The 23,036-nt window shown below is 46.7% G+C and overlaps 1 protein-coding gene and 1 long non-coding RNA gene across 2 annotated transcripts in view; one reads left to right on the forward strand and one right to left on the reverse strand.

Moving 5' to 3' along the window:
- Positions 1 to 5,555: 5,555 nt before the first annotated feature.
- The window catches only part of TLN2 (talin 2), a 284,115-nt gene continuing 266,634 nt past the window's right edge, over positions 5,556 to 23,036 (reverse strand). Inside the window, exons 55-59 of the mRNA XM_011940468.1 lie at positions 13,658 to 13,783; positions 11,482 to 11,544; positions 11,208 to 11,390; positions 8,165 to 8,290; positions 5,556 to 6,740 (exon numbers count right to left, since the gene is read on the reverse strand). Coding sequence (XP_011795858.1) covers positions 6,612 to 6,740; positions 8,165 to 8,290; positions 11,208 to 11,390; positions 11,482 to 11,544; positions 13,658 to 13,783 — 627 coding nt within the window. The 3' untranslated portion in view covers positions 5,556 to 6,611. The remainder of the gene's footprint in view (positions 6,741 to 8,164; positions 8,291 to 11,207; positions 11,391 to 11,481; positions 11,545 to 13,657; positions 13,784 to 23,036) is intronic.
- LOC105510583 lies at positions 11,881 to 15,221 on the forward strand. The gene is made up of 3 exons (XR_001001577.1): positions 11,881 to 12,209; positions 12,510 to 14,474; positions 14,505 to 15,221. It is a non-coding gene; the product is annotated as an uncharacterized LOC105510583 (long non-coding RNA).

The raw sequence follows: 23,036 nt of genomic DNA on the forward strand, positions 1-23,036 counted from the left end.
CCTCCTAGGTGCCAGCCCACATGGGCAGGCTTTTCCACCCACCATCCCCAGGTCAGCCTGGCCACAGAAGGTCTGGGCTGCGGTTTCTCACCTTGGGGAGTTCAGGCAGCAAAACTCCTGCAATTATGCTCTGCTTGGGGCGGAGGGTGTTCACATAAAAATGCCTGGTGGAGTATCTCTGAACCATACAGCTACCTGTGAACACTGTGGTTTTAAACCCAGGGTAGAGCAGGGTTTTGGAGACACTCAGTGGGAATAAGGTAAAGCAAGGCTCTCTGTGACTGCAGGTTACAGAACAAGCTCGGTAGCACGGGCTCACTCAGTGAGCCTCAGGATGTCCTCTTTCCCCCCACCACAGACACGTGCAGACTTGGCCTCTCCCGCAGCCCTCACCAGCCCCTATGCTCACTGTCCCTGCTTGCCCAGGAGCCCCCAGCACATCCCGGGCTCTGCCATATGCATACAGTTCCCTCTGTCCGCAGCTCCGTCTCCCTCTCCCCGTGTCTGCATGCTTAATTTCCCACTGGCCAGGCTCAGACTGAGGTTCTCCCTAGGCTGTTGGTTTAAAAAAAAAAAAAAAAAAAAGCATTGAAAACAAACTGGAATTTCAATCCTTGCTTTGCCACTCACCAGCTGGGTGATCTTAACATAGTGGTTGGGAGATCCCAGTTCTGCTAGCTGTGTGGCCTTGGGCAAGTTACCTAACCTCTCTGTGCCTCAGCCTTGCTGTCTATAAAATGGAGATAAGAGCACCCATGCATTGTACTGGGTATAGTTGTGAGCATTAAATAAAGGTGATAACGGTGAAAGTCTTGCACATGGCAGGTGTAAGCTAATTTAGAGATGGAACACCGCTCCCCCATCCTACCTCTGGCAGCAGCCCCTCCCACTACAGCATCTCCCACTGGGCAGCTCTGTGGCCCAGCTCACCTTGCTCTGAATTTTTTACCTTGGAACCGAATTCATTCTCCAGTTGCTGACCTTTGTTAGTGCATCTCCTGCTTCCATCATGCATTTTCCCTGGACAGAATCTCTCTCCTGATCTCCTGCAGTGATTCACCCGCTAAGTGGACCGGAAGTGCCCTCCCTGACACAAGGCCCCTCACGGTGTGCTCCTGGCTGCCCTCCTCTCCGGCCTCACTGAATCGTTCACCTCCTTAAGCAACTGCCTCTTCAGAAACCCAGGCCTACGTAAGTGCGGTTCCTGCAGCCTGGAGTGCCACCCCGTCCCTTCTCTGGGAAACTCCTATTCATTAGGAGTCAGGCCAAATGCCCTCCTCTTGGAAATCCTTCCCAGCTTCAGGGCTCTGCCCTTTACTCCCACGGCCATGGGTCACTGTTGGCCCTCCCTGGACCGTGACCTCCTCCAGGAAGTAGGCTCGGATCCCCAGCATCCTACACACAGCAGGGGCCGGGGCACGTCTAAGTTAAGGTCTGAGTTGATCGGGCAGCCTGACTGAGCTGCGTGTGCAGAGGATCTGAATTCCTACAGACGTGACCACTTCTGCATGAGTCTGGGTTTGCCGTTCTGCAAAATGCTCACACCACCTTCCCCACGGCTGCCGAGGGCGGGGCTCCAGGTGTCCAGCAGCACCGATCTGACACACAGGAGACTCACTGAGTCCTCTTACCCCTCTCCGGTTGGCTCAGGCTTCCCACCTTCGTTGTGGGTATGGTCAGCCCCAACCTCATTTTTGTTGGTCTTGTTAAGTCAAAGATATAAAAACCTTCATTATCAACTGGCTTAGAGATCCTAAATCATCCTTTTAAGGATGAAAAAAAATCTATCTTATTGTTTGTTAGACACACCAGTGACTCTCTTCGTTGCTACGGTGATACTTTGACACCCCCTCTTGCAGATTAGAAATGCCTCACATTTTTCTAACTCTGGCTGCCCCCCACCAACAGGGATTTCTGGCCCGACAGTTCCCACTCCCAAACAGGAAGGAGGGCCTGGCAGTCTCTGGGGATTGCAGTTGTGGCCTCAGCTGTCAGAAGTGAACCTAACCTTCCTGTGTCAGGGCCTGGGTCAAGTTTGGGGATGATCCCATATGCACTTCTGTATTTAACTGGGCAGTCTTCTGACAGAGGTGGTATGTAAAGCCAAAAAGTCCCCAAGCTACTTGTCCAGGACGCCTGCTCCTGGAATTTCTCCAAGTTAACTCTTGTGTCAGCAAAGCTATATGAAATTCACTGGCACCCTGTGGCTTCGCGTCTGTCACTCACTCACACACACGTGCGTGTTCTCTCTCCTGACATACCTCTGGTAACTGTGGAGCTAGTCCTCAAGGTGGATGTCTACTCTCACGATAAAGACGCTTTCCTCCCCCTTCTTGTCCACCTTCCTCCCGTTCCCATGAGTCCTCCACACAGGTTTGTTCCTTTAAAGGTTTATTTCTGGCAAATAAAAAAAATAACTTATGTGGTTAGATAAATTAATGTATGTGATTAGACCTAGGACACAGGGCAGAGCTGAACGTTCCTGTTTTCTTCTGGATCTTGAAGGCTGGTGAGAGGCAGCTGAATGAGACCCAGCCTCGTGTTTTGTGGGATGAAGAGATGCAGACAAAGTGACTCAGGTACATTGATGCTCCCTGGAGGGCTGGGAGGTGGGCTCAGAGGAAGAGGCCAAATCCAAACCTTGTTTATTGAGAAGAAATAGTTCTTCTTTGTAGCTTTAAAAAAAAAAAAAAAAAAACCGAAGCTCTGCACACACTCATCCGTAATGACCATAAACGTAACATACCAAGCACAGGCTCAGAAAGATGGAGCAACAAACTGAGGACATTTTCAACATGGTACTTGGGGATACCTTTGGGAAAGATGCCTCCCCCGGCAGAGGCCAGTGCTGTGGAGAGAGAGGACCAGAGCCACTACTAGCACAGTTGTCAAGGTCTTTTGCTTTCTGAGCTCTGGGGACCATTGCCTTTTAGCCTGAGGTGAACGTCTCCAAATTTTTTGGGTTTGGTAAGTCTCAGAAGCAGCCAGCCCCTCGGTCAACAGAGGGTACCTTTCCTCCAGGAATCTGAGAATGGAACATGCAGATAGTCTGTGCTGGGGTCTTAAGGCCAGAATCCCAGAAGCCTTTCCAGAGCCCAGAACCTGAAAGCTGGGAGAGGAGATTCTGGGGACTACCTGCCAGGGAGGAAACCAAGGCTCCTCAGCGAGCAGCCTGCGAGCTCCCCAGGAGCAGAGCCCATGGCTTGCTCACCGCTTCTGACCTGTGTCTGGCTGCTTCATGAGGTGTTGGCCTTGGCATCACTTTGGAGGTGGGGTTTACTGTCAGGCTATGGTGAATTTTGGTAATAATTTTTTGATAAATTAGGAACAGGCTTTAGTTGCCTGTGAACGTACTGACTAAGACAGCCGGAAAGCAAGCAGGTGAGACCCAGGAGAAGCTCAAAGGGTTTTTCCTGATAAAAGCATATGCCATGAGGCTATAGGCAGCTCACTTCTTTTTTTTTTTTTGAGGTGGAGTCTCGCTCTGTCGCCCAGGTTGGAGTGCAGTGGCCGGATCTCAGCTCACTGCAAGCTCCGCCTCCCGGGTTTACGCCATTCTCCTGCCTCAGCCTCCCGAGTAGCTGGGACTACAGGTGCCCACCACCTCGCCCGGCTAATTTTTTGTATTTTTTAGTAGAGACGGGGTTTCACCGTGTTAGCCAGGATGGTCTCGATCTCCTGACCTCGTGATCTGCCCGTCTCGGCCTCCCAAAGTGCTGGGATTACAGGCTTGAGCCATGGGCCCTGCCAGCAGCCCACTTCTTAAGGCCCATGCACAGATTGCAGGCTGGGCAGCTGCCTCTGCAGCCGACCTGGAGGGACTGCGATGACCGACTGCAGGGCCAACCAGGAATTGAGGAACCTGCCTGCACAGACGGCCAGGGCCACAGCTGGCTGGACACAGCTGGTTAAACAAGGGCTGTTCATTTAACCAAACATGACCTTAGCTTCCCTATCTAAAGACTTCTGAAAGGCAGAACCAAGTAAAATCCAAATTTTCAACTCACTGGGCAGTTCTGAAATCCACTTCAGGTTCCCCTTTTGGCCATCAGGAACAGCAATTTCTGGCACAAAAAAATCAGCCCAAGGATTCAAAAAGCCCTCAAGGAGCAGAGGGGTGTGAGAAGAAACACATCCACACACCTGCTCCCTCTTCACAGAGACACATTTCTATGCTCCAGACCCGGGACCATCTTTACTCTGACACCACTCTCTTACTAGATGCTCTGGAAGATCACACTCCCAAATGAACTCATGCCTGTGTTATTTATTTTCCTTTGAAGAACCAGAAGACCCCCTCAGTGCCATCTGAGGACACTGAGGTAATGCCTATTAAATAACACCCAGACCAGGCATGGCCCTTCAACCATCTTATGAAATGAGAAACCACCATGCCGGCCATGGGGCCATTCACATACACATAAGCAGGGTGGATGAGGAAAGGACAGATGAGAAACTGGGACCACACCAGGTGATAACTGAGAACCAAACTCCCCAAAGCTCCCAGCACTGGACGACTCCAGAAAGGTGAGTATTTATATAGCTCCTACAAAAATAAACTTTCTAGGTTTTAAACGACTCTGAGGCAGGGTGGAAGAACTCACTGCCTGCCCCTGCCTCGGTCCTGGGGTTCCAGGATGTGACGGGGGACAGGCGGAAGAGGGCAGCTGCCCTGGGCATAGCATAGAAGAGCAGAGGGTGGGGTGGGCTGGGCCACAGAGGGGCTCCCCAGAGTCCTGTTACAGGAGGCCATTAACACATGGTGACTCTGAGCATTGGGGTCTGACTTCTGAGTGTCTCTGGAAGCACGTGTGCCCCTCCTCTCCGTGTCCAGCCAGGGCAGGCATGAGGTGTTGGATCAGCTCCACTTAAAGAGGGTGAGCCAAGGGTGTGCCAGCTTTTCCCCAGGAGGCTAGGGCTCTAGCAGCTCCCCTCGTCCTCAGAACTGGTGCCCACATACTGTCAGTGTCCTACACACTCTCTCACTTGCTTTTCCTTTACAGTGTCTTTTCTCTAACTTCACTGGTCTGAAAAAAAAATTCTAATACATGCAAGCACTTACAAGTAACTGACGGGAAGCTGTCAGAAGTTTGTATGTTTTAAAACCATGACATGGGCTAGAATCTGGTGAAACAAGATCATGAGGCAAGGTCGAAAGGTGACATCTGTGAAGGACCAAAGCACCCACTTTCCCCCGTCGGTGGAACTTTGAAACTACAGTGTGGATGGGGTCTGAGACGCAACAGCACAGCAGAGAGAGAGGCAGAGGGTGAGTGCCTTTAACTCATGTACTTCCGTTAACTTTTACCTTCCCCACTGTGAATTCTTTCAAACACTCTTGCTCCCTGGCATTAGACTCTGTCAAGTCATTCATCTTCCATGCACTGCCTTGGCTAAAGGCACAGATTAAGGGTAAATTCAAGGTCTTCCAGTGCCCTTCCCGTGGGAGGGCTCTGAAAAGAAACGGGGAAAGGAAAGAGGGGAAAAATACAAAATTGTGGAAGTGTGACATCCAGAAAATGAACTCTGAAAAAATCTTATGTCTTCACTTATGTGATAATAAGTAAAACTATCTTGTTAAAAGTTCACATTGATTTTAGGATGCATTTAGATTTTCTAGATATCAAGACAGAAAAAAAGGCGTCTTGGGTGGGAGGGCAGGTGACAGGTTTGTAAGCAGATGCTTTCCAATCCGGGCTTGTGACCATTCTGAAGGCATAGAAACCAGCGTGGGACCTAAAGATGAGTCACTGAGGAAGCTCTTTATTCCAGCAGAATCCCCACCCTGGACACTCAGGAGACGAGCGTTCCACTGACTGTCAAATGGGAGCCGTGGGTTTGTGTGGATGACTCTGTATGAACTCAAACAGCCTCTGCAGAGTAAGGAGCCCACAGATTTTATTACAGCCCCTGCTCACCAAGCCCTGACGGCCTCCCACAACTCTGCCCTTTGGACTATGGAGGAAAAAAATAATTGTTCAGTTTTCTGGGCCACAAAATACAAGATGGGTCTAGGTTGTACAAGGAGCTTACACACGGAGGCAAGAAAGCGTGCAAACAGGAGCGGGAATTTTTCACCCCCTGGGTGAGCCAGTGCTCAAGACATGGAAGGAGGACCTGAGTCACCCTCCTGGAGTCCACACGGGTTTGTTTCTGGCTTTTATGAACCATGTCCAACTCCAGCTTCTGTCTTCTCCTGAGAGGAAGAAGAATATTCTATGACATCAATGATTTTTTCCCTATTACGATATCACAAAGAGGTCCAGGAGCAGGCCTAAGAGAAGGACCAACAAAAGCAAACGTGTCTGAGAACGACATAATACTGACTTTTCTTTGTTGGTAATAGTCCACGAAACGTGCACCCCTCTCTCCGGAGACACAGTGAGGCAGGAGGGGAGGCGGCAGAGGAGCTGTGGGTAGGACATTGTACCGTGTGACACCACGATCATGCAGCCGGTGCCGACGGGACAGAGATGTGAGAACAAGCACGCAGGGTTCCAGGCTCACCCCGGGGGGAGGTGGGCAGTTTCCAGGTAAGTGCCCAGCCTCTCAGGAACACTGTCCAGTTCAGCCAGGGCCATCCCCTGGGGCTCGCCATCTGGGCTTGCACCTTAGCCCTCATCTTCCCTCAGCTCGGTGGGTAAAAACTTATATTGCTGCTGGCGGATTTGGGCCAGTTTTTTCCTTGCTTCTTCCAGTTCTCGCTCTTTCTTTAGCATTTCTTCCTGGGCAGCAATGATCTAGAAAGAAAGCAACAAGCTGGATGGACCTAACGCTTTCTAGAAAACCCTCCCCCCACCCCACTGCTCATGTGAGCTCCACGGCTCCCGTGACCGTGGGGGCACTGCAGCACATCAGGAACGGTCTTGGCTCTGGAGACCAGCCTCTGTCACTGTTTGGGTTTTGAGACTAACGACCCCGCTGAGCCATGAAAACACGGTGGTTCTGCCCGGTGATTTAACAGCAAACATCTCCTACAGCCTTACTATGTACCAGGCTCTGGTGCAAACACTCTTCACTGACGTGGCTGCTCTGTGAAGCACGCCCGGTTGAAAGTCTTGTTTTTCCAAGAAGAAATCTGAAGCTGAGCGATGTAGGTCCTGGAGTCACCCAGCCAGTGGAGGAGGACCTGGTCCAGGTATGGGCAAAGCTAAAGCGGAACCCTGAACCACCAGATGGCCCTCAAATGCTTATTTCATGCTTTTAAGGTGTGATCTGAGGAAGATTTGCTAATAGGTATCGTGTGAAAAGGGAAAGTTGTGTTCAAAAAAAGCAAAGTCAGTTCCTTTCCTGGCTTTCCAGAGCCTTTCCTAGGCAATGACTATCATTACGAGGGCGGGGTTATTGAATGCAGGATTCTCCAGCCTTATTTGATCAGAGCCCCTTTGCTGTGAACCTTCTCATGAGAAACACATTCTGGTAAAAATACATGCAGCGCATAGCCAAACACAGGGCGTGCTTCAGGAAGAGCTAAGGCAGGCATGGGGCGTGAGTAACTTCAGTGCTCCTGGTGCGGACAAATAAAACAGTCCCCTAAAATGGATTTATGAGATGGACACACATCAAAAAGTGCAAGCCTGACTTCCTAGAGCTTTCTCCTCACTCCTATGCATGAGAATGTCATCCTGCCTAAGTCAGAATTCTAACTGCTCTTATAACAGTTCTGAGAGAGGGAAAGCACTCTCTCTCTGTGGAGCCCAATGTCTGGAGTGGGCAGTAGCTTCAAATGTATTTTATTTAAATAATACCGCCGTCCTCCATTTTTGTTTTTCTTTTCTACAACAGAATCCTTGATTTTTATCTAGGCAAATGCTACTCAAAAAAGAATACTACATTGCCCAGCCTCCCGTGCAGAGAGCTGACCAACATATGTGACAGGAAGTAATGCCTGCAGCTTAGGGTCATGGCCTCCCCTCCTTGCCAGATGGAAAGCTGAGGGAGCTACTGAGCCAATGTGGACCACATGGCCAAAGGTAACATCTCAGGGATGGTGAAATAGCAAGGCAGATGGACGTGGCTCTCAGACACGAAGGAAACACCACACCATCTCTGGTACATGAGGAAGAAATAAACTTTCATCTTGAAGTCACTGTTCTTTTGTCTCTCTGTTATAACCTGACACCGACCTCGGGAAGTAAACACTATTCTTGATTTAATTACAAACCTGAGCAATGCCCCCCACAAACTTGGTTTTCACTACAACATCGTCATCATCAGCTTTGCCAAATGCTGCCTTCTGGGCTGCACGGACAAGATTGTCTGAGGCTCTTTTCACAGCATTTCCTGCCGCCTGGAGAGTGAACAAAACATACATGATATCATTAGAAACAGCCATTTGGGCCTGGCAAGAACAGACATGAAGGTACAGTCTGTGAGACTGTGAGTCAACTGATTATCCAATTACAACATGAAGTTCTCCAGCCAGTGAGTACCCATCTGTCAGTGCATCCATCCATGGCTTCTGCCAACACTGGAACCTCCCTGGTCACTCACAGATGAATGAGACAAAGTGCCTGGCTCTCGAGGAACACTCATTTTTGAGGGGAATTACAATTATGTAAATATTTAATAAATGATCCCAGCAATGTGATATGTGTGTTAACAGAGGCAAGCCTGAATTCTGCCTCCTTGGTCTGGAAAACCACCTCCCCAGCCTCCATCTGATTTAGCACATACTTGAGGACTTGGCGCAGACATCACTTTCGCCTGGCTCCCTGAGCTCTACCCACGCCCTCTCCCTCTGTGTGCCTGGAGTATCACTTTCGCCTGGCTCCCTGAGCTCTACCCACGCCCTTTCCCTCTGTGTGCCTGGAGTGTGCTGTGCCGGCCTCACTGCAGCCTTTACCATGCTTGTGGCTGGCTGTCCCCTCCTGGACAGTCAGCAACTTGAAGGCAGGGACGGTGACTGGAATCCCTGCATCCCCAGCGGCGGCACTGTGGCTGTCCACAGTGGGTGCTCACTGAAGGCTTTGAGGGAATGAAGGGCTACCCCTGTGTGGAAGGGCTGGGAGCCTCACAGTAACTATGGCCTTTTGCACGTACTTTTTGGGTCTCAGCTGGGCTTTGCACCACAGGCTCTAAGATGGAGCGATTGCTAGAGACAGGTAAAGAAGAGCTTTTCAGTCTTCCTTAGATCTTCCTTAAGGGCTGTTGCCTGTATTGGCTTATTTTTAATGCTCATGAAGCATGTCCCCAGGGACATGCCAGCTGAGGTTTGGAATTTTCTTCTAAAAGTGGTTAAGGCTTCATTAAACCTCCCGTATTTCTTGTCCAGCGCCCCCTCAGGGTTGAAGGTTTGTGCTTGAGGGTTTGCCATCAGAAAGTTGAGAGTCCTTCTCATTCAAAGTTAACTGCCCAACCTGGTCTGTGAACTAAAGTGCCCAGTGCAAACTATGAGGGCTTGCACAGGATGGCAAGGGAACCAATTAATATTTGACAAGTAATCACTATATCCGTGTTCACCAAAGGGTTTATCGGGTCAGAAATCTTTAGCCTGCTTTTCTGATGTGAAACCGAGGTTAAGAAACCTAAGATTTTGTAGCTAGCAAGTTATACAGCTGGGATCTGCACGTAGGTCCATCTAGCCCCAGGGTACTCCTGAGTCATTTATAAGGGGCTCAAACACAACATTGCAGCATCCAGTTAAATCGGTAATGATGGGAACAAGAGTGATGCTGCATTCGATCTGTGTAAATCCTTAGGACCTAACAAAGCACTGTCATATCCATTCTCCTATTTTGACCCTCACAAGAGTCAGTGTGGATGGCTCTGTCCCCATTTTACAGATGAAGCCCCTGAAAAGTTTTGAGTGATTTATATAAGATTATGCACCTAATAAACGGCAGAAGCAGGACTTGAACCAGGTCTCTCTTAACTCAGGATGTTTTCCTCACAAACGTCCCCCAGACCCAGAAATCACATATTCACAAACACACAGCTCCTCAATTTTTCACGTATTCACAAACACACAGCTCCTCAATTTTTCCCTGGGTTTATCCCAGGTATCGAATAAAGGTGAGGGAGGTGGGTCAGAGAGGAACTCAAGAGTCCCAAACAACAGAAACGCACTTTAGGCCTTTCACAATGAAACAAGAGTTCTGAGCTTTGGTAGAACTATTCAAACATTTCTGCCATTTATGATTTGCTTCATGACTGATGTAAACATACTTTTAGCAATACAGACGAGCTGCATTTTAACACATAATAAAAAAACTTGAAAATTGGAAACAAAATGTCCAAAGTATAGAGAAATTCTGGCATAATCAGTTGATGCAATATCATGCAATCATTAAAAATGGAACTCATGAAAAATGGGCCAGCTAGCTTTGCATAGAGAAGTTAATGAAGCCTTATCTTCAAGGAAAAAATACATATGACAAAATGTTAAGTGAAAAGAAAGCAGAATGTATCTCGCCATGATTACAACTAGACAAAATTATTTTATATGTAGATAAAAATGAACAGAAAACAATGATAACGTTTGATATATGAAGATGTTGGGGGCCATGTCATTTCTTTCATTTAAGCATTTCTTTTATTGTGTTTAAAATATTTTTACAATTAAAGCAATCAGGAAAATGTATCTGCTTTGGGAAGGACTTGACTGTTACCTTCCTAACATGTTCTCTGGGCTCTGGGAAGCAGCCACAGTCTCATATAATCTCAGTTCCTTTACTCCTTTCTGTAGCAGACATTGGCTGAAGGCCTCCTCTGAAGCAGGCACCGAGTTAGTAACACGTGAGAGAGGCACAGATGAAGGTGTGGTATCTGCATCTAAGAGGCTCAGAACCTGCTCACGGACAGACCTGCAGTGGTAACATGTGATGGGAACCTGAGTGGTCTGCCTAGGGGCTCTCAAAAGGACAGAGGAGGGATAAACTGCCCAGACACTGGGAGTCAGGGAGGGCTTCCCAGAACAGCGGACTTTGAAGATGAGTCACAAAGGACAAGTAGGGGTCTGCTGGGTTGGGCTGGTGAGGAGCAGGGCCCCAGGGCATGAGACCAGAAGGCACACGCGGAGAATGGCAGCTTGGTGGGGGCAGCAGTGGAGGATGCATGGACGCACGCAGTAGATGAGGCTGCAACCTGGACAGAGCTGGCTGATGGAAGGCCTGGTGTGGCATGCCAAGGAAGTGAGGCTCGTCCCCTTTGGTGACACTTACCCGCTCCAACAGGAGTATTTTCCCACCAGCATCAGTGACCATTACCTGTAGCCGCCTCATGGCCTCTGAATCCTGGTCGGCCTTCACCTTGCAGGCCACCAGCAGCTGAGCCGTGGAAGCGGCGACCTGCTTGGCAGATGAGATGAGCTTCTCCTCACTGGCGTGTCCCTGAACAGAGGCATTGGCCGCCTCACAGAGACTGCTGGTCGCAGCCGCCACCATCCGGGCCTGGGGATAGTCGATAGAGAAGTGACCCAAGGCCCAAACCTCCCTCAGGGGACCCAAAAAGCGAACTGGGAGGAAGGAGAAGGCAACTCACTGCAGAAATCAGCCCCTGTGACCACTGTCCGTCGTCTGCAGCATTGGCAGGGATGGAGCCCACCTAGAGAGGAGAGTCGAGAAACTGGCCGTGAGGGCAGGCAGCCCCAGTGCTCGCAGCCCCTCGTCCCCACACCCTGCTCAGGAACCAGACGTGCAGCCCACTTGATGCCTCCTGCCAACAGCACAGGCCTAAGAATGGAGCAACCTTTCTCATGTGGGACTCAGGCCATGCCAAGATTGCATAGCACATCCTGGCAGGTTTCGCCACCAAGAGGCAACGGGAAATGCTAAGAATGGCTCCATTTAGCTTCCAGGTACAGCATTCCTAGGAAACGTCTCAGGAATGATGGCCTGGGGCTGTCTTTCTACACTTAACTCCTCTGCTGAGCTTTCTCCATTTCAAATGCGGGAGCCACTAGGCCTCCTTTTTTCATGGTCTACGGGAAATTTAAATCTCTCCCAATTACTGACCCTGAAAACCACACTGTGTTTCTGGCAGATGACGTTAAAAAAGTGTGGTGTACCTCCCTCTGGTACAATTAAGTGCAGACCCTGGTCTTAAGGAAATACCATTTTGTCAGGGGTGGGAGAGAAGAGGCTGGAAGAAATACGGATCTGTGTTTCTATTTAAAAATCACGGCAGCAAGCAGAACATTTTCTGTCCACAGGTAGAGGGAGAAGCGACAGGAGGAAATACCTTCAAGCTTGTGGGACGTGCCTGGTGAGGTAAGAGAGGAGTATCTCAATTTGAATATGAAATTGGGGGTGTGTAAACAGTGACAGGGCCATATCAGGGCTTGCTGAATGTCAGGTAAAACTCCAAGGTTCTGCCTATAATCCTATAGTTCACCCAAGTCTGGCTGAACCTCCGTCACCAACTTTTTAAATGCTTGAACACAAGTTCCTTGGAGGGCAGTTAGGGACTCTGCCATATCCAAGTTGGATTCTCTAGTATCTAAGCAATGTGTTGGACACATAGCCCTTTATGAATGTTGAAATAACCAGGATTTTTTTTTTTTGACATAGGATGTTCTGTTCAATGACACATTTGTGGTCTTTACATGTTGACCAGCGAACAAGAACTTGCTGAGTACAGGAGGGACAAGGTTGGCAGAATGCTGGCTCTACAGGGGATCAATGGGAAGGATGGAGAGAACAGCTTATGTGCCAGGTGGGGAGAGGGACACGGACCAATACTGAATTAACATACAACACAATGGTTTAAACGAGAATTCAAGGTATGCAGACTGGACTAAGCTGTGGCTGAGCTCACAAAAGACTTCCTGGAAGAAGATGCACGGCCTATGGTCAGGCACAACCTTCCTGTCTGTAGTGTGAGTTCTCCAGTCAAGACACAACTTGCCTCCACCTATCTGTACGCTGACAGCAAAAGCCTTTTAATATCAAACAGAAATGAATGACAATGATGGTGACCACATTTCCCAAACCCACGACTCGTCAGGTTTCTGTGGGGCCTCTCCATTTGAGAGGCTCTCTGAAAGCCACTGTGGATAGGATGGTTCCACGTGTATGTAAATCACAAGGCACATGGAATATGTTAAATCAGAAGACTGCTCCATATCCAGAATTACTAATGTACTAATAATCCTTTGAATCCTCGAAAAACAACTATACTTTTATGCTAAAGTAGATCAAATGGGTGACTGAAGATAAAGCTGAAGAAACTGCAGAATTAAAATCCGACTGGCCCTTTCACCAGCAGACTTAGGAAAGTGCTAACTGCAAAGTTGGCCAGTATTCAGCTCTCCAGTCCTGAAAACAAACGGAGCCCTTTGGAGCTGGAAAGTGGTATCATAAAAGCCGCCGACTGCGGTGCTTCTAGAGCGGCCCACCAGGAAAATATGACAGTTTACATCTTTACGTAGCCTAATGTACAGTGGGAATATAAATGTCTCATTCAGGCCCCAATCACTGCCTGGAATGGGATGCTTTCCTTAACAAGAAGCAGATGAGAGGCCCAGAAGCCAAACCTCTTATTCTGTTGGTCTGAATTCTGTAGTTTTCAGTCGGTCAGCACAGAGAGTGGCAATTCAGGGAGGGAAGGTATTGCATGTGTTTCCTTGGACAGGACAAAGGCTTGTAGCTCTTTTCCTGGGCCCTCAGAGGCTCTCCGTACGTTGAGTGTCCCCCATGTGGTCAGCGGCTTTACCCACCTTTCCTTGGGCCACCAGCTCCCTCTGGGCTGCCGAGGCCGATTTGACCAGGGCGCTTGTGGCAGCAGCAATGGATTTAGCAGCTTCCAAGATCTGTTCCTCAAAGTCCAGGGTCTCATCCGCTTGCTATAACCAAAAGAAAACAGCGTCACATGCAATTCATATCCACAAAGGGCTCTTTCTTCCAAACTACTTACTGCCGGGTCACCTGGCTCTTCACCTGCCTATTGTTTTTGTTGACAAACCACACCTGAAATGGGATGGTTCCTTAACAAGAAGCAGACCACAGGTCCCCTGTGCTAACTTCCAGGACTCTACATCAATTTGGTTAAGCCACCCTCAGGTCACACAGTGTTGAAGATGTGGCTGGTACCTTTCAGGCATTAAGAGACAATGGCCAGACACAGCAATACTTTTCTTTGTATGTGTGGTACAATATATGTAACACAAAATTTACCCTTTTACTTAACGTTAAGTATTAATACGCTGACATTGTTGTACAACAGCAACACCAGGATAGAAAGGTCAGGATGCCTCTCCACCTGCAGCCCCTTCCCCCTGACTCCAAAAGGAAAAAGCTGTTAGCGTGACATCCCACAGAAATTTGAAATCGGGAAATTCAAAGACAGACTCATTTTCTGGAACAGAATCTTTAAAGATAGACATTCACTGTGAATAAAATACACTCAAATGGTTTTAGCAACATCAGTAACCAAAACCAAAATAATAAAATCAAAACAGTATATCATAGCACTCCCTCTCTTCCAGAGCCTAAGCCTCAAAAATGGACTTTAAAAACAAAAAAGGAAAGATGGGTGTCGGTTCTCAAAAAAACAAAAAAGGAAAGATGGGTGTCGGTTCTCAAAAGTCGTCTTTTTCCTGGGTAAAAATTAAAGCCAAACAGCACTGGCATTTCTGTGGCTGAGCACTGAGACAGTTATAGACCAAGCACAGATTGCCCAGTGGTGAAAAAGAAACCAGGGCAACACGACATCAAGGTGGAGCTTGTTCTGTCCCCTGGACACCCGAGGCACGGGCTCCACCTTGGGGAGAACATTGGACACCATTGTGTAGGTGTGATCAGACAGTTAGGGCTCTGGTCGAAATTCACCACCATCTCTTTTGCTGCTAAAACAACTCAGGAAGTTGAAGAGAAGCTTTGGAGAAGTGGGACAAGTATAAAGACTGTGGTCTCAGGCTGCATGGGTTGGAGCATCAAAGTTTTGTGGGGGGCGGGGGGTGGGGTGGTCAGATTAGACCTGTGTGGTAACATTCCATGACTCAAGGTCAATTCGGTTAAGCTGCCCTCAGGTCACACAGTGTTGAAGATGTGGCTGGTACCTTTCAGGCATTGAGAGATGATGGCCAGGACCAGTAATATTCTCTTTGTATGTGTGGTAAAATATATGTAACACAAAACTTACCCTTTTTATCCAATTTTAAGTGTACAATTCAGTGGCATTACAGACATTCACACTTTGTGCCAACAGTAATACATTTGTAAGAGTGCCTACTGTGTACCAAGTATTTTGTTAGGCACTTCTACATACAATGACTTCTCACCAAAAAAAAAAAAAATCTAATATTGGAATTATCTTTATCCTTATTTTTACAGTGAGAAAACCCAGGCTCAGGAAGGTAGATTATTGGGCCAAAGTGATGTGGCAGCATGAAGAATCTAAATCTGACTCCAAAATAAGGCACTGTAACTAGCCGAAGCCACCCCTTAGGGTATCCGTGAGGAATGGTTTGTGCCAGAGGTTCAAAGTCAGCTTGCTAACGCTCCCGTGTGAAACGTCAGACAGGAGGGATACAATTCTTCTCCAGTTCTCCATTCTTAATGCCATATCTTGAACCATGAAAGGTGCTAATCCTTTTTCTTTTGCACTTCTAGTGGATCTGAATGATGGTGGCATTTCAGAAGTTCTGAGACAGAACTTGTGCACTGTTTCTTAATGCTGACCAAGTCTTCCTCTAAGAGTATTTAGGACAGAAATGAATTTAGTTCTACTGGACTCATTTTGGATTGGTGGCGTATAGAATTTGGTGACTGAAATACAGAAATGATCCGCTGTAAGACACTCTCGCGTAAAAGGAACTCTTGTGTAGTCCACAAATAAATTACAGTAGGCTCTAATTTATACATATTAAATATATAAATAATATATATTTAAAATGTATATTTTAATAACCTTGAGATTAAGAGCTTTTCTGGAACTTCATTCTGCCAAAGAATGTCAGGCACAAAAGCACTAGGGAAATCACAGAATTTTTGACTCCAAACTACTCATCTCATTTTGCAGATGAGGAAACGGAGGCTCGTGAGAGCTCTTCACGGCGGCTCCTGAAGTCTCCCATGCTCTGGTCTCAGGTGGCCTCAATTACACTATGGGTTCCAAGCCCGAGTCCACTTTACAGTGTGGAATACTCTGTCAGATTTTTGGTTTCCCAAATTTTAAGATTTTATTTTAAGATTTTCAAAAATGCAATTTCCTTAAAATTAAGCGCTAAGTCTTTAGCAGGGGTAGATCTGATAGGAAAATCTCATCACAACTGATTTTAAGAGCCTGTCCCACATCTTCCCCTGCCTGGGAGGTTTTTTCTTGTTTTGTTTTGTTTTGTTTTTGTTTTTTAAAAAACACTTGCTTGTAATATTCAACTTGGAAACATTTTTGACACCCACAGATTTTTCTGGTAATGGCAACTATTGTAATGCTCTTTGATGAGTTTTTATTTTTCTTTTCATAACATCACTATGCTTTAAAACAGACACGGCAGAAGGCCTTATCTCTGGGAGACATCTGCTCCGATTAGAAAGTATTAGAGATTCTCCCTAAAAAAGCTGACTGGGATGGCACAGGGATGGAGGGCTAATGTTAGATGCTAGAGTTTGGGCAGAGTATCCTGATGAGACCTGCCTTCTGACTGCTGGTCCCTATTTTCCTGTATGCCAGGTTTATGACTAAGATGCACTACCCACCCTATCTCTACTGCTGAAATCAGACACCAATACTTAATGCGTCCTCATACCCTACAACTTCTAGCCTTAGAGAAAATGGGATCTCCCCAAGCCAAGGAGACGTGGTCAAAAACCCAGGTGCCCCATCAGTTCCAGCTCCCACCAGCATGCAGAATGGAATAAAGGAGAAGGTAGGAAGGACACACACTTAACCACATCACAAGGAGAGAAACAGAATTCGCTTGGTCTTCAAAGGACTTTCCTAGATAAAAGGATCACAATGAAAATGCAGAATTTGTTAATGGAACAGTCCCCACTGCAGCTGAGAGACTGGGAGACTAAGAGGAGCAACGTGGTGCACAGTGACTCTGGGGAAGAATCTGGAGGCTGGGCCCCTCTCACGGAGCTCTCATTCCCACCTCTTCACCAGAGAGGCTCAGTTCATTGGTGTCTTAAGGTCCTCTTTAGCTGAGATGTTACTGACCTGACCAGGGTCAGTCAGATCTGTCCCTCTGGTTTACAGAGGGGACAATGGAATCCTCACTTCTGGGTTTTTCATTCTTTCAGCAATTGGATCATGTAAAGACCCACTAAAATCTTTTACAGATGATGACTAATCCTGTGCATGTAGTTATTTATATTTCTTTATAACTACTGGCATCAAGCTAAAGCAAGGAACTTAAGAAAATAGTTTCATTAAACAGGATAATAGTTTCATTAAACAGGATAGTCTTTAGCCACAAAAAAGAATGAGATCCTGCCATTTGCAACCACATGGCTAGAACTGGAGATCCTTATGTTAAGTGAAATAAGCCAGGCACAGAAAGACATACATTGCATGTTCCCACTTATTTGTGGGATCTAAAAATCAAAACAATTGAACTCATGGACATAGAGAGAAGGATGGTTCTCAGAGGCTGGGAAGGGTAGTGAGGGGCTGGGAGGTAGGAGTGGTTCATTCAGTCCAAAAAAATAGAATAAGACCTACTATGTGATAGCATAACAGGGTGACTAGCTTGGCTGTGTCCCAACCCAAATCTCATCTTGAATTGTAGCTCCCAGAATCCCCATATGTCATGGGAGGGACCTGGTGTGAGGTAACTGAATCGGGGGGCAGGTCTTTCCTGTGCTGTTCTCGTGATCATAAATAAGTCTTATGCCACCATATGAGACGTATCTTGCTTCCCCTTCACTTTCCACCATGACTGTAAGACCTCCCCAGCCATATGGAACTGAGTCAATTAAACCTTTTCTTTATGTATCACCCAGTCCTGGGTATGTCTATTTTAGCTAATGCCTGTATCAACACATCTCATGTATCCCATAAATATACATACCTATTATGTACCCTCAAAAACCAACCAGAAAAAAAATTTTAAAGAAAAATAAATAAACAAATGGATAGTCCTCGCTGCAGAATCACCTGAGAATCTGGTGTAAAGATGCAGACGCTGTTTTGGTAGGTCTGAGGTGGGAGCCAGGACTCTGTATTTCTTACAGAGGTGGTTACGCACTACTCTGTAGGAAATGCTGGCCTGGACTCAGGAAAACAAACAGCAGTTAACTTAATCCTACCAGCCTGTGATCCCCTCCAGGGCAAGACTGTGTTTTATCCAACCTAGGTTTCTCCAGCACAAAATCAGGCAAATCAGGCGGAGGAGCCCATGTGATGATCAACATTTGCTGAATGAATATATCCATTCAAAACGAGTTTCCCAAGTTCCAGAGTTCAGCCAGAGCACAATGCACAAGGTTGGAGAAGGAGAAATACACAGAGTAAGCATCCATATCATTAGCATCCACTCCTGAGCCATGGTGGACAGATGCACACACAGCTATGAGCAGGTTCCTGCCCCGTTTAAGGCCATGGGTTGTTAATTGTACACTCTACTTGCATCCCTCAACTAGAATTCAGAGTTTGTGACATTTAGTCATACATGGACATACAAATGTAAACACAGTGGCATTTTACCAAGAGGCATTCTTAACAAGACAGCACTGGGAAAAAGAGTGAACAGATGTACAAACTAAGCATCTACTCTGCCTAATGAAGGTGTGTGCTGCTGCCTCTGCATGCTGAATCTATCTTCTCCCTTGATACACTGTTCTTTTCCCCCTTCCCCTCCACTTGAAAAGGCTATTTGGCCAGATGCCCACCAGCTCTTAGCAATTGTCTTTCCTGGGCTGTCTAGCCAGCTCTTGCAGAGGATAGATTTATCCCTAGCTTCTAGAAAGGTCTGAGCACCCTGTAGTTGACCTCTTCCCTGCTCACCCTTTAAAAAGTCAGTGGCCTGCTGAGATCCCTCTTGGGAAAGACCACATATTGGGTTGACTCCCTTCCCGTTTCCCACTTTGAGACCCCTATATGTTTGCTCTGATGGGTTTAAAGTTTCAGGAGCTGTATTTCCCCTGGAAGAGGAAATGGTGGCGATAGGGGAAGTGGTATGGAAAGTGGAGAAGGTAAAAGGAGGAGGGAAAAGGGACAGCCTTTCCTCATTTTTTCTTTTGGCGTTTGGCCTTTCATGGATTCTGAGAACATGGTCTTCAGACTAGACTAATTCATTCATCTTCTAAGCCTACTTCCCCTTCTAATCTATCTGATGGGGTCATTACAAGTACATGATTAGTATATGTAAAGCATGGCTGACTCGTAGGAGATGCTCAAAAACCATTAGCAATTAATTTCATTATCAAAAATTGTTTTTTTCAGGTTTGGGGCTAAATGAATCTGTTCCTCTGTCTAAACCCTGTTATGTACTCATAATTCTAATAAAAATTCTTCTTGCTATTTCTGATTACAGCCTAAATTAATTATAAGTAAAACCCACAAATCAGTAAGCGTCAAGTAACAAACAGCACAGATGGGCGCCAGCTTCTCTCTCAGCACCCAACCAGGAGTGGGACAATCTGGGTGGTAGTCACTGCTCTGTACTCTGACCATGTGACTGTGGGGTCTTTGCTGCCCTTCTCCAGGTATCAGTTACTCAGTTTTCTGATTGTCACTTGAGGAGCAACTCAACCTTCCTGGTCCTTTTGCCTAGACATGGACAGTTCCAAATTAAACTTCTTAGAAGGCGGTGACTAAAATAAGCAGGAACTAGTTTTTCTCTTCTGATCTCTCTTGGCCTCCTCCTCAACATCCTTACCAACATCCGCCACTGCCCCTGCTCCTCAACATCCTTACCCACTTCCCCTGCTCACGGTCCCTGTCAGGTCTTGGGCAAGTGTTGGGCAGGGGAAGAGAATGTCCACCCATGGTCTTTTCCTTGGCCTATTTCTTTATGCCCTGTAACCCCCCAGAGTTCCTTTCCCCAATGAACTTGAAGGTGAAGGAGCATACGGCACCCACTGCAGATGGCCAAAGGCCTTGCCTTCCTCCCTGAAAACTTCCTTTGAGGGAATGCCTTGTTGAGAGCTAAAAACACAATGGTTGCCCTTCTTACAACTGGCTCCACAAACTGAAGAATCACCCCAGTGTCATCTTTCCAGCGGGGTCTCAGGCTTTGCTCTGCGTTACTCAAGAGTCGTGCAGAACGCCTGCTACTAAAAATAAGGTCATGGTGCATCAGAAACTTTAAAAAAATCCTCTTGGCTATATATTTTTCAAAGTGTGAACATTTTGCATTTAATTTAAATGTCCTTGAGGGAAAAAAGGAGGCCAAGGCCTAGAACTCCCACAACAGGAGTGAGGCATTTTCCTGCCAGTTGGAAGCCGGAGTGGAGCAGGCAGCCACATTTCTCTTTTTTTGGTTGCGAGTTTGGCTGCTACTAGTTTGCTTCTGGTATTGAACTGAGAGGTGCCTTGAGGGAGGCCTTAGCCTGTATGCAAAGCCCCAAACTGTGCAAGGGTTAGATCAGCTTCTCTTCTGCAGGACCCATGGATGGGGTGGCTTCAGGACTGCCACCTTCACTAGTTCTAACAAAAGGGAAACCTCCCAGAACAACTGGAACTGCCAAGAGCCAGGCATGAACAGCTGGCCTTATCTCAGGGAAAGCTCCGGAGAGACCTTAAACAGGCAAGATGGGTGACAGAGAAAGAAACTGCCAAATGGCTGTGCCTGTGACTGGGAAGGGACCACACCCTCTGCACCCGAGGAATACGCGCGAGTTCATGCACCGTCCATTGGAAAAGGTCTGCACTTGCCTGATTAGGATCTTGGGATTCGTTTTCCCACAGTATCCATTGCTTTATTTTTGTTTTCAAAATGAAAAGCAATTCCACTGGAATCATCTTTTCATCACTGTTTCTGTTTAGGGGCCCCTGAATGTCAATATAGGAAGCACAGACAAAAGATAACAGGGTTCTTCTCCCAAGACTTATCAGATAAACTCCCTACATCTTAAGCCCCCTTTATGTGTCTGTGAAGGGTCTGACAAGGGCCTGCTGGTCTACCCTGGAGGGGAGTCTCCCATACTTGCTTTTCTTATTTATTTACTTTTTTGAGGCAGAGTCTCACTCTGTCACCCAGGCTGGAGTGCAGTGGCCCGATCTCAGCTCACTGCAACCTCCTCCTCCCAGGTTCAAGCATACTCAGTCCTGAGTAGCTGGGACTACAGGTGTGTGCCACCATGCCCGGCCTATTTATATTTTTTTGTATTTTTAGTAGAAACAGGGTTTCACCATGTTAGTCAGGCAGGTCTCGAACTCCTGACCTCAAATGATCCGCCCGACTCGACCTCCCAAAGTGCTGGGATTACAGGTGTGAGCCACCACGCCCGGCCCCATACTTGCTTTTCACACCCGGTATGCTCCTGGTCTGGAACCAATGAGTGCCACTCAAAGCTCATGTGCAGCCATATAGAAAATGCTGTATTTGTCCTTCTCCCTGAACAGTTGGTTCCTTTTTCCCTTCACCATATTTATCACTACAGAAAACATGCTGGTCAGTGACAAAGTCACCCAAAGAAACAAGAAAATCACATCAATTCAAACAAATGGGCTTCATCTGCAGGTCCGTTTGAAACCATGGTTTTCTTTGTTCGTAATAACTTCCGTCTCTTTTCCATGGCCATTTGCCATTTCAGTCAAACAATGTAACTGGACTCAAAACCAAAACCAGTGTTCTCCAGCTGTGTAAAGGAGGGACTGACTGGGGCAGCATCTTGAAACCCGCCTGACAGAGCACCTGCTGACACACACAGATCGCTTCTCAATGGAGAAGGATTCCAGAGACAGGTTCCACTGTGTAACTCCAGAAGCCAGGACTCCAACATCACAGGACCCTCTCCTGTGTCATCACCTCTCTGATGCTGCTGTTGGCAACCCTGTCACTATGCATTCACTTGTAAGCAATGTGGCAATGACTTCTAGACACAGTAAGGGGAAGCTTTCATGACTGACCTGTTTAAACCACTTGCTCACACCTTTTCTCCTCCACAACACTGAGCTATGAGCACAGTAGTTCTCTTTCCAGAAAGCAGTGCTCACAAAGTATTTTGTTGAGAGAACTCAGAATGAACTCACACATACTTCACAGGCTTTTCTCTAAGGAAGAGGTCAAAACCAACCAAAGAAGGCTGTTATGTACCAGAAAAAATGTTTTCTATATCATAATCCCAAACTTCCTGCCACAGTCAATTAGGCTATGAAATTACTTTCTGCCTGTTGGCTTATTCTAAATATTACCAACCTCCACTGACAAGTTCACCTATAACAAGAAATTCAAGAGTTCAGTCAACATTATATTACCTTCATGAGATACATTTAGTCCTATATCCAAGGTTTGTATAAGGCTCACTGACTCAGTATCCATGCAGCTGGTATAGCGGATTTGCTTTATACATTCTGTTACCGTGAGTGGAAAGGGAAGTAGTATAGAAAACTGATTTGTGCTCCTTGAATTTTTGCTGAAACCCTGACATGAACTTCTAAATTGAAGATCAGGATAAAAATGAACCAAAATGAAATATAAATCTAGATGTGTTTGAGGCTATAATCCTGACCTTTATTTTATGTCTCATAGACATGGGCTGGAACCGTTTTTTCCACTGAGCATATTGAATTCCTGAAGGATTCATCACTGCACAAAACTAAGCCGCACAAAATACCCCAGGCTCTTATGAAACATCAATACTTAAATAATGTTTCTATAATAAGCAAATAATCTAGTAATACTGACACAGGTCTCAAATGCTACAAGAAGAAATAGAAGATAACATGAATTGTAATGAGTGCTCCGTCTTCTAAATCTACTTGTGATTTTAACATGTTCTTTCCTGTTGCCTTATAAACTTTATTAGGAACCCCCGGAGACAGGGCAAGACACTGTAGGAATATGTTTGATATATAGTTGGATTAAATAACAACCTAATATATCAAACATATCACACAGAGGCCTGCAGAAAAGGCATCCAGGTTTGACTGAGCTCGAGACTAGGCACAGTATTGAAGGTTACGGCTGCAGGGGGTGGTCACTTTTG

The sequence above is a fragment of the Colobus angolensis genome, unplaced genomic scaffold, assembly GCF_000951035.1.
Source record: "Colobus angolensis palliatus isolate OR3802 unplaced genomic scaffold, Cang.pa_1.0 Scaffold19, whole genome shotgun sequence".
In the NCBI taxonomy this organism is placed as follows: Eukaryota; Metazoa; Chordata; class Mammalia; order Primates; family Cercopithecidae; genus Colobus; species Colobus angolensis.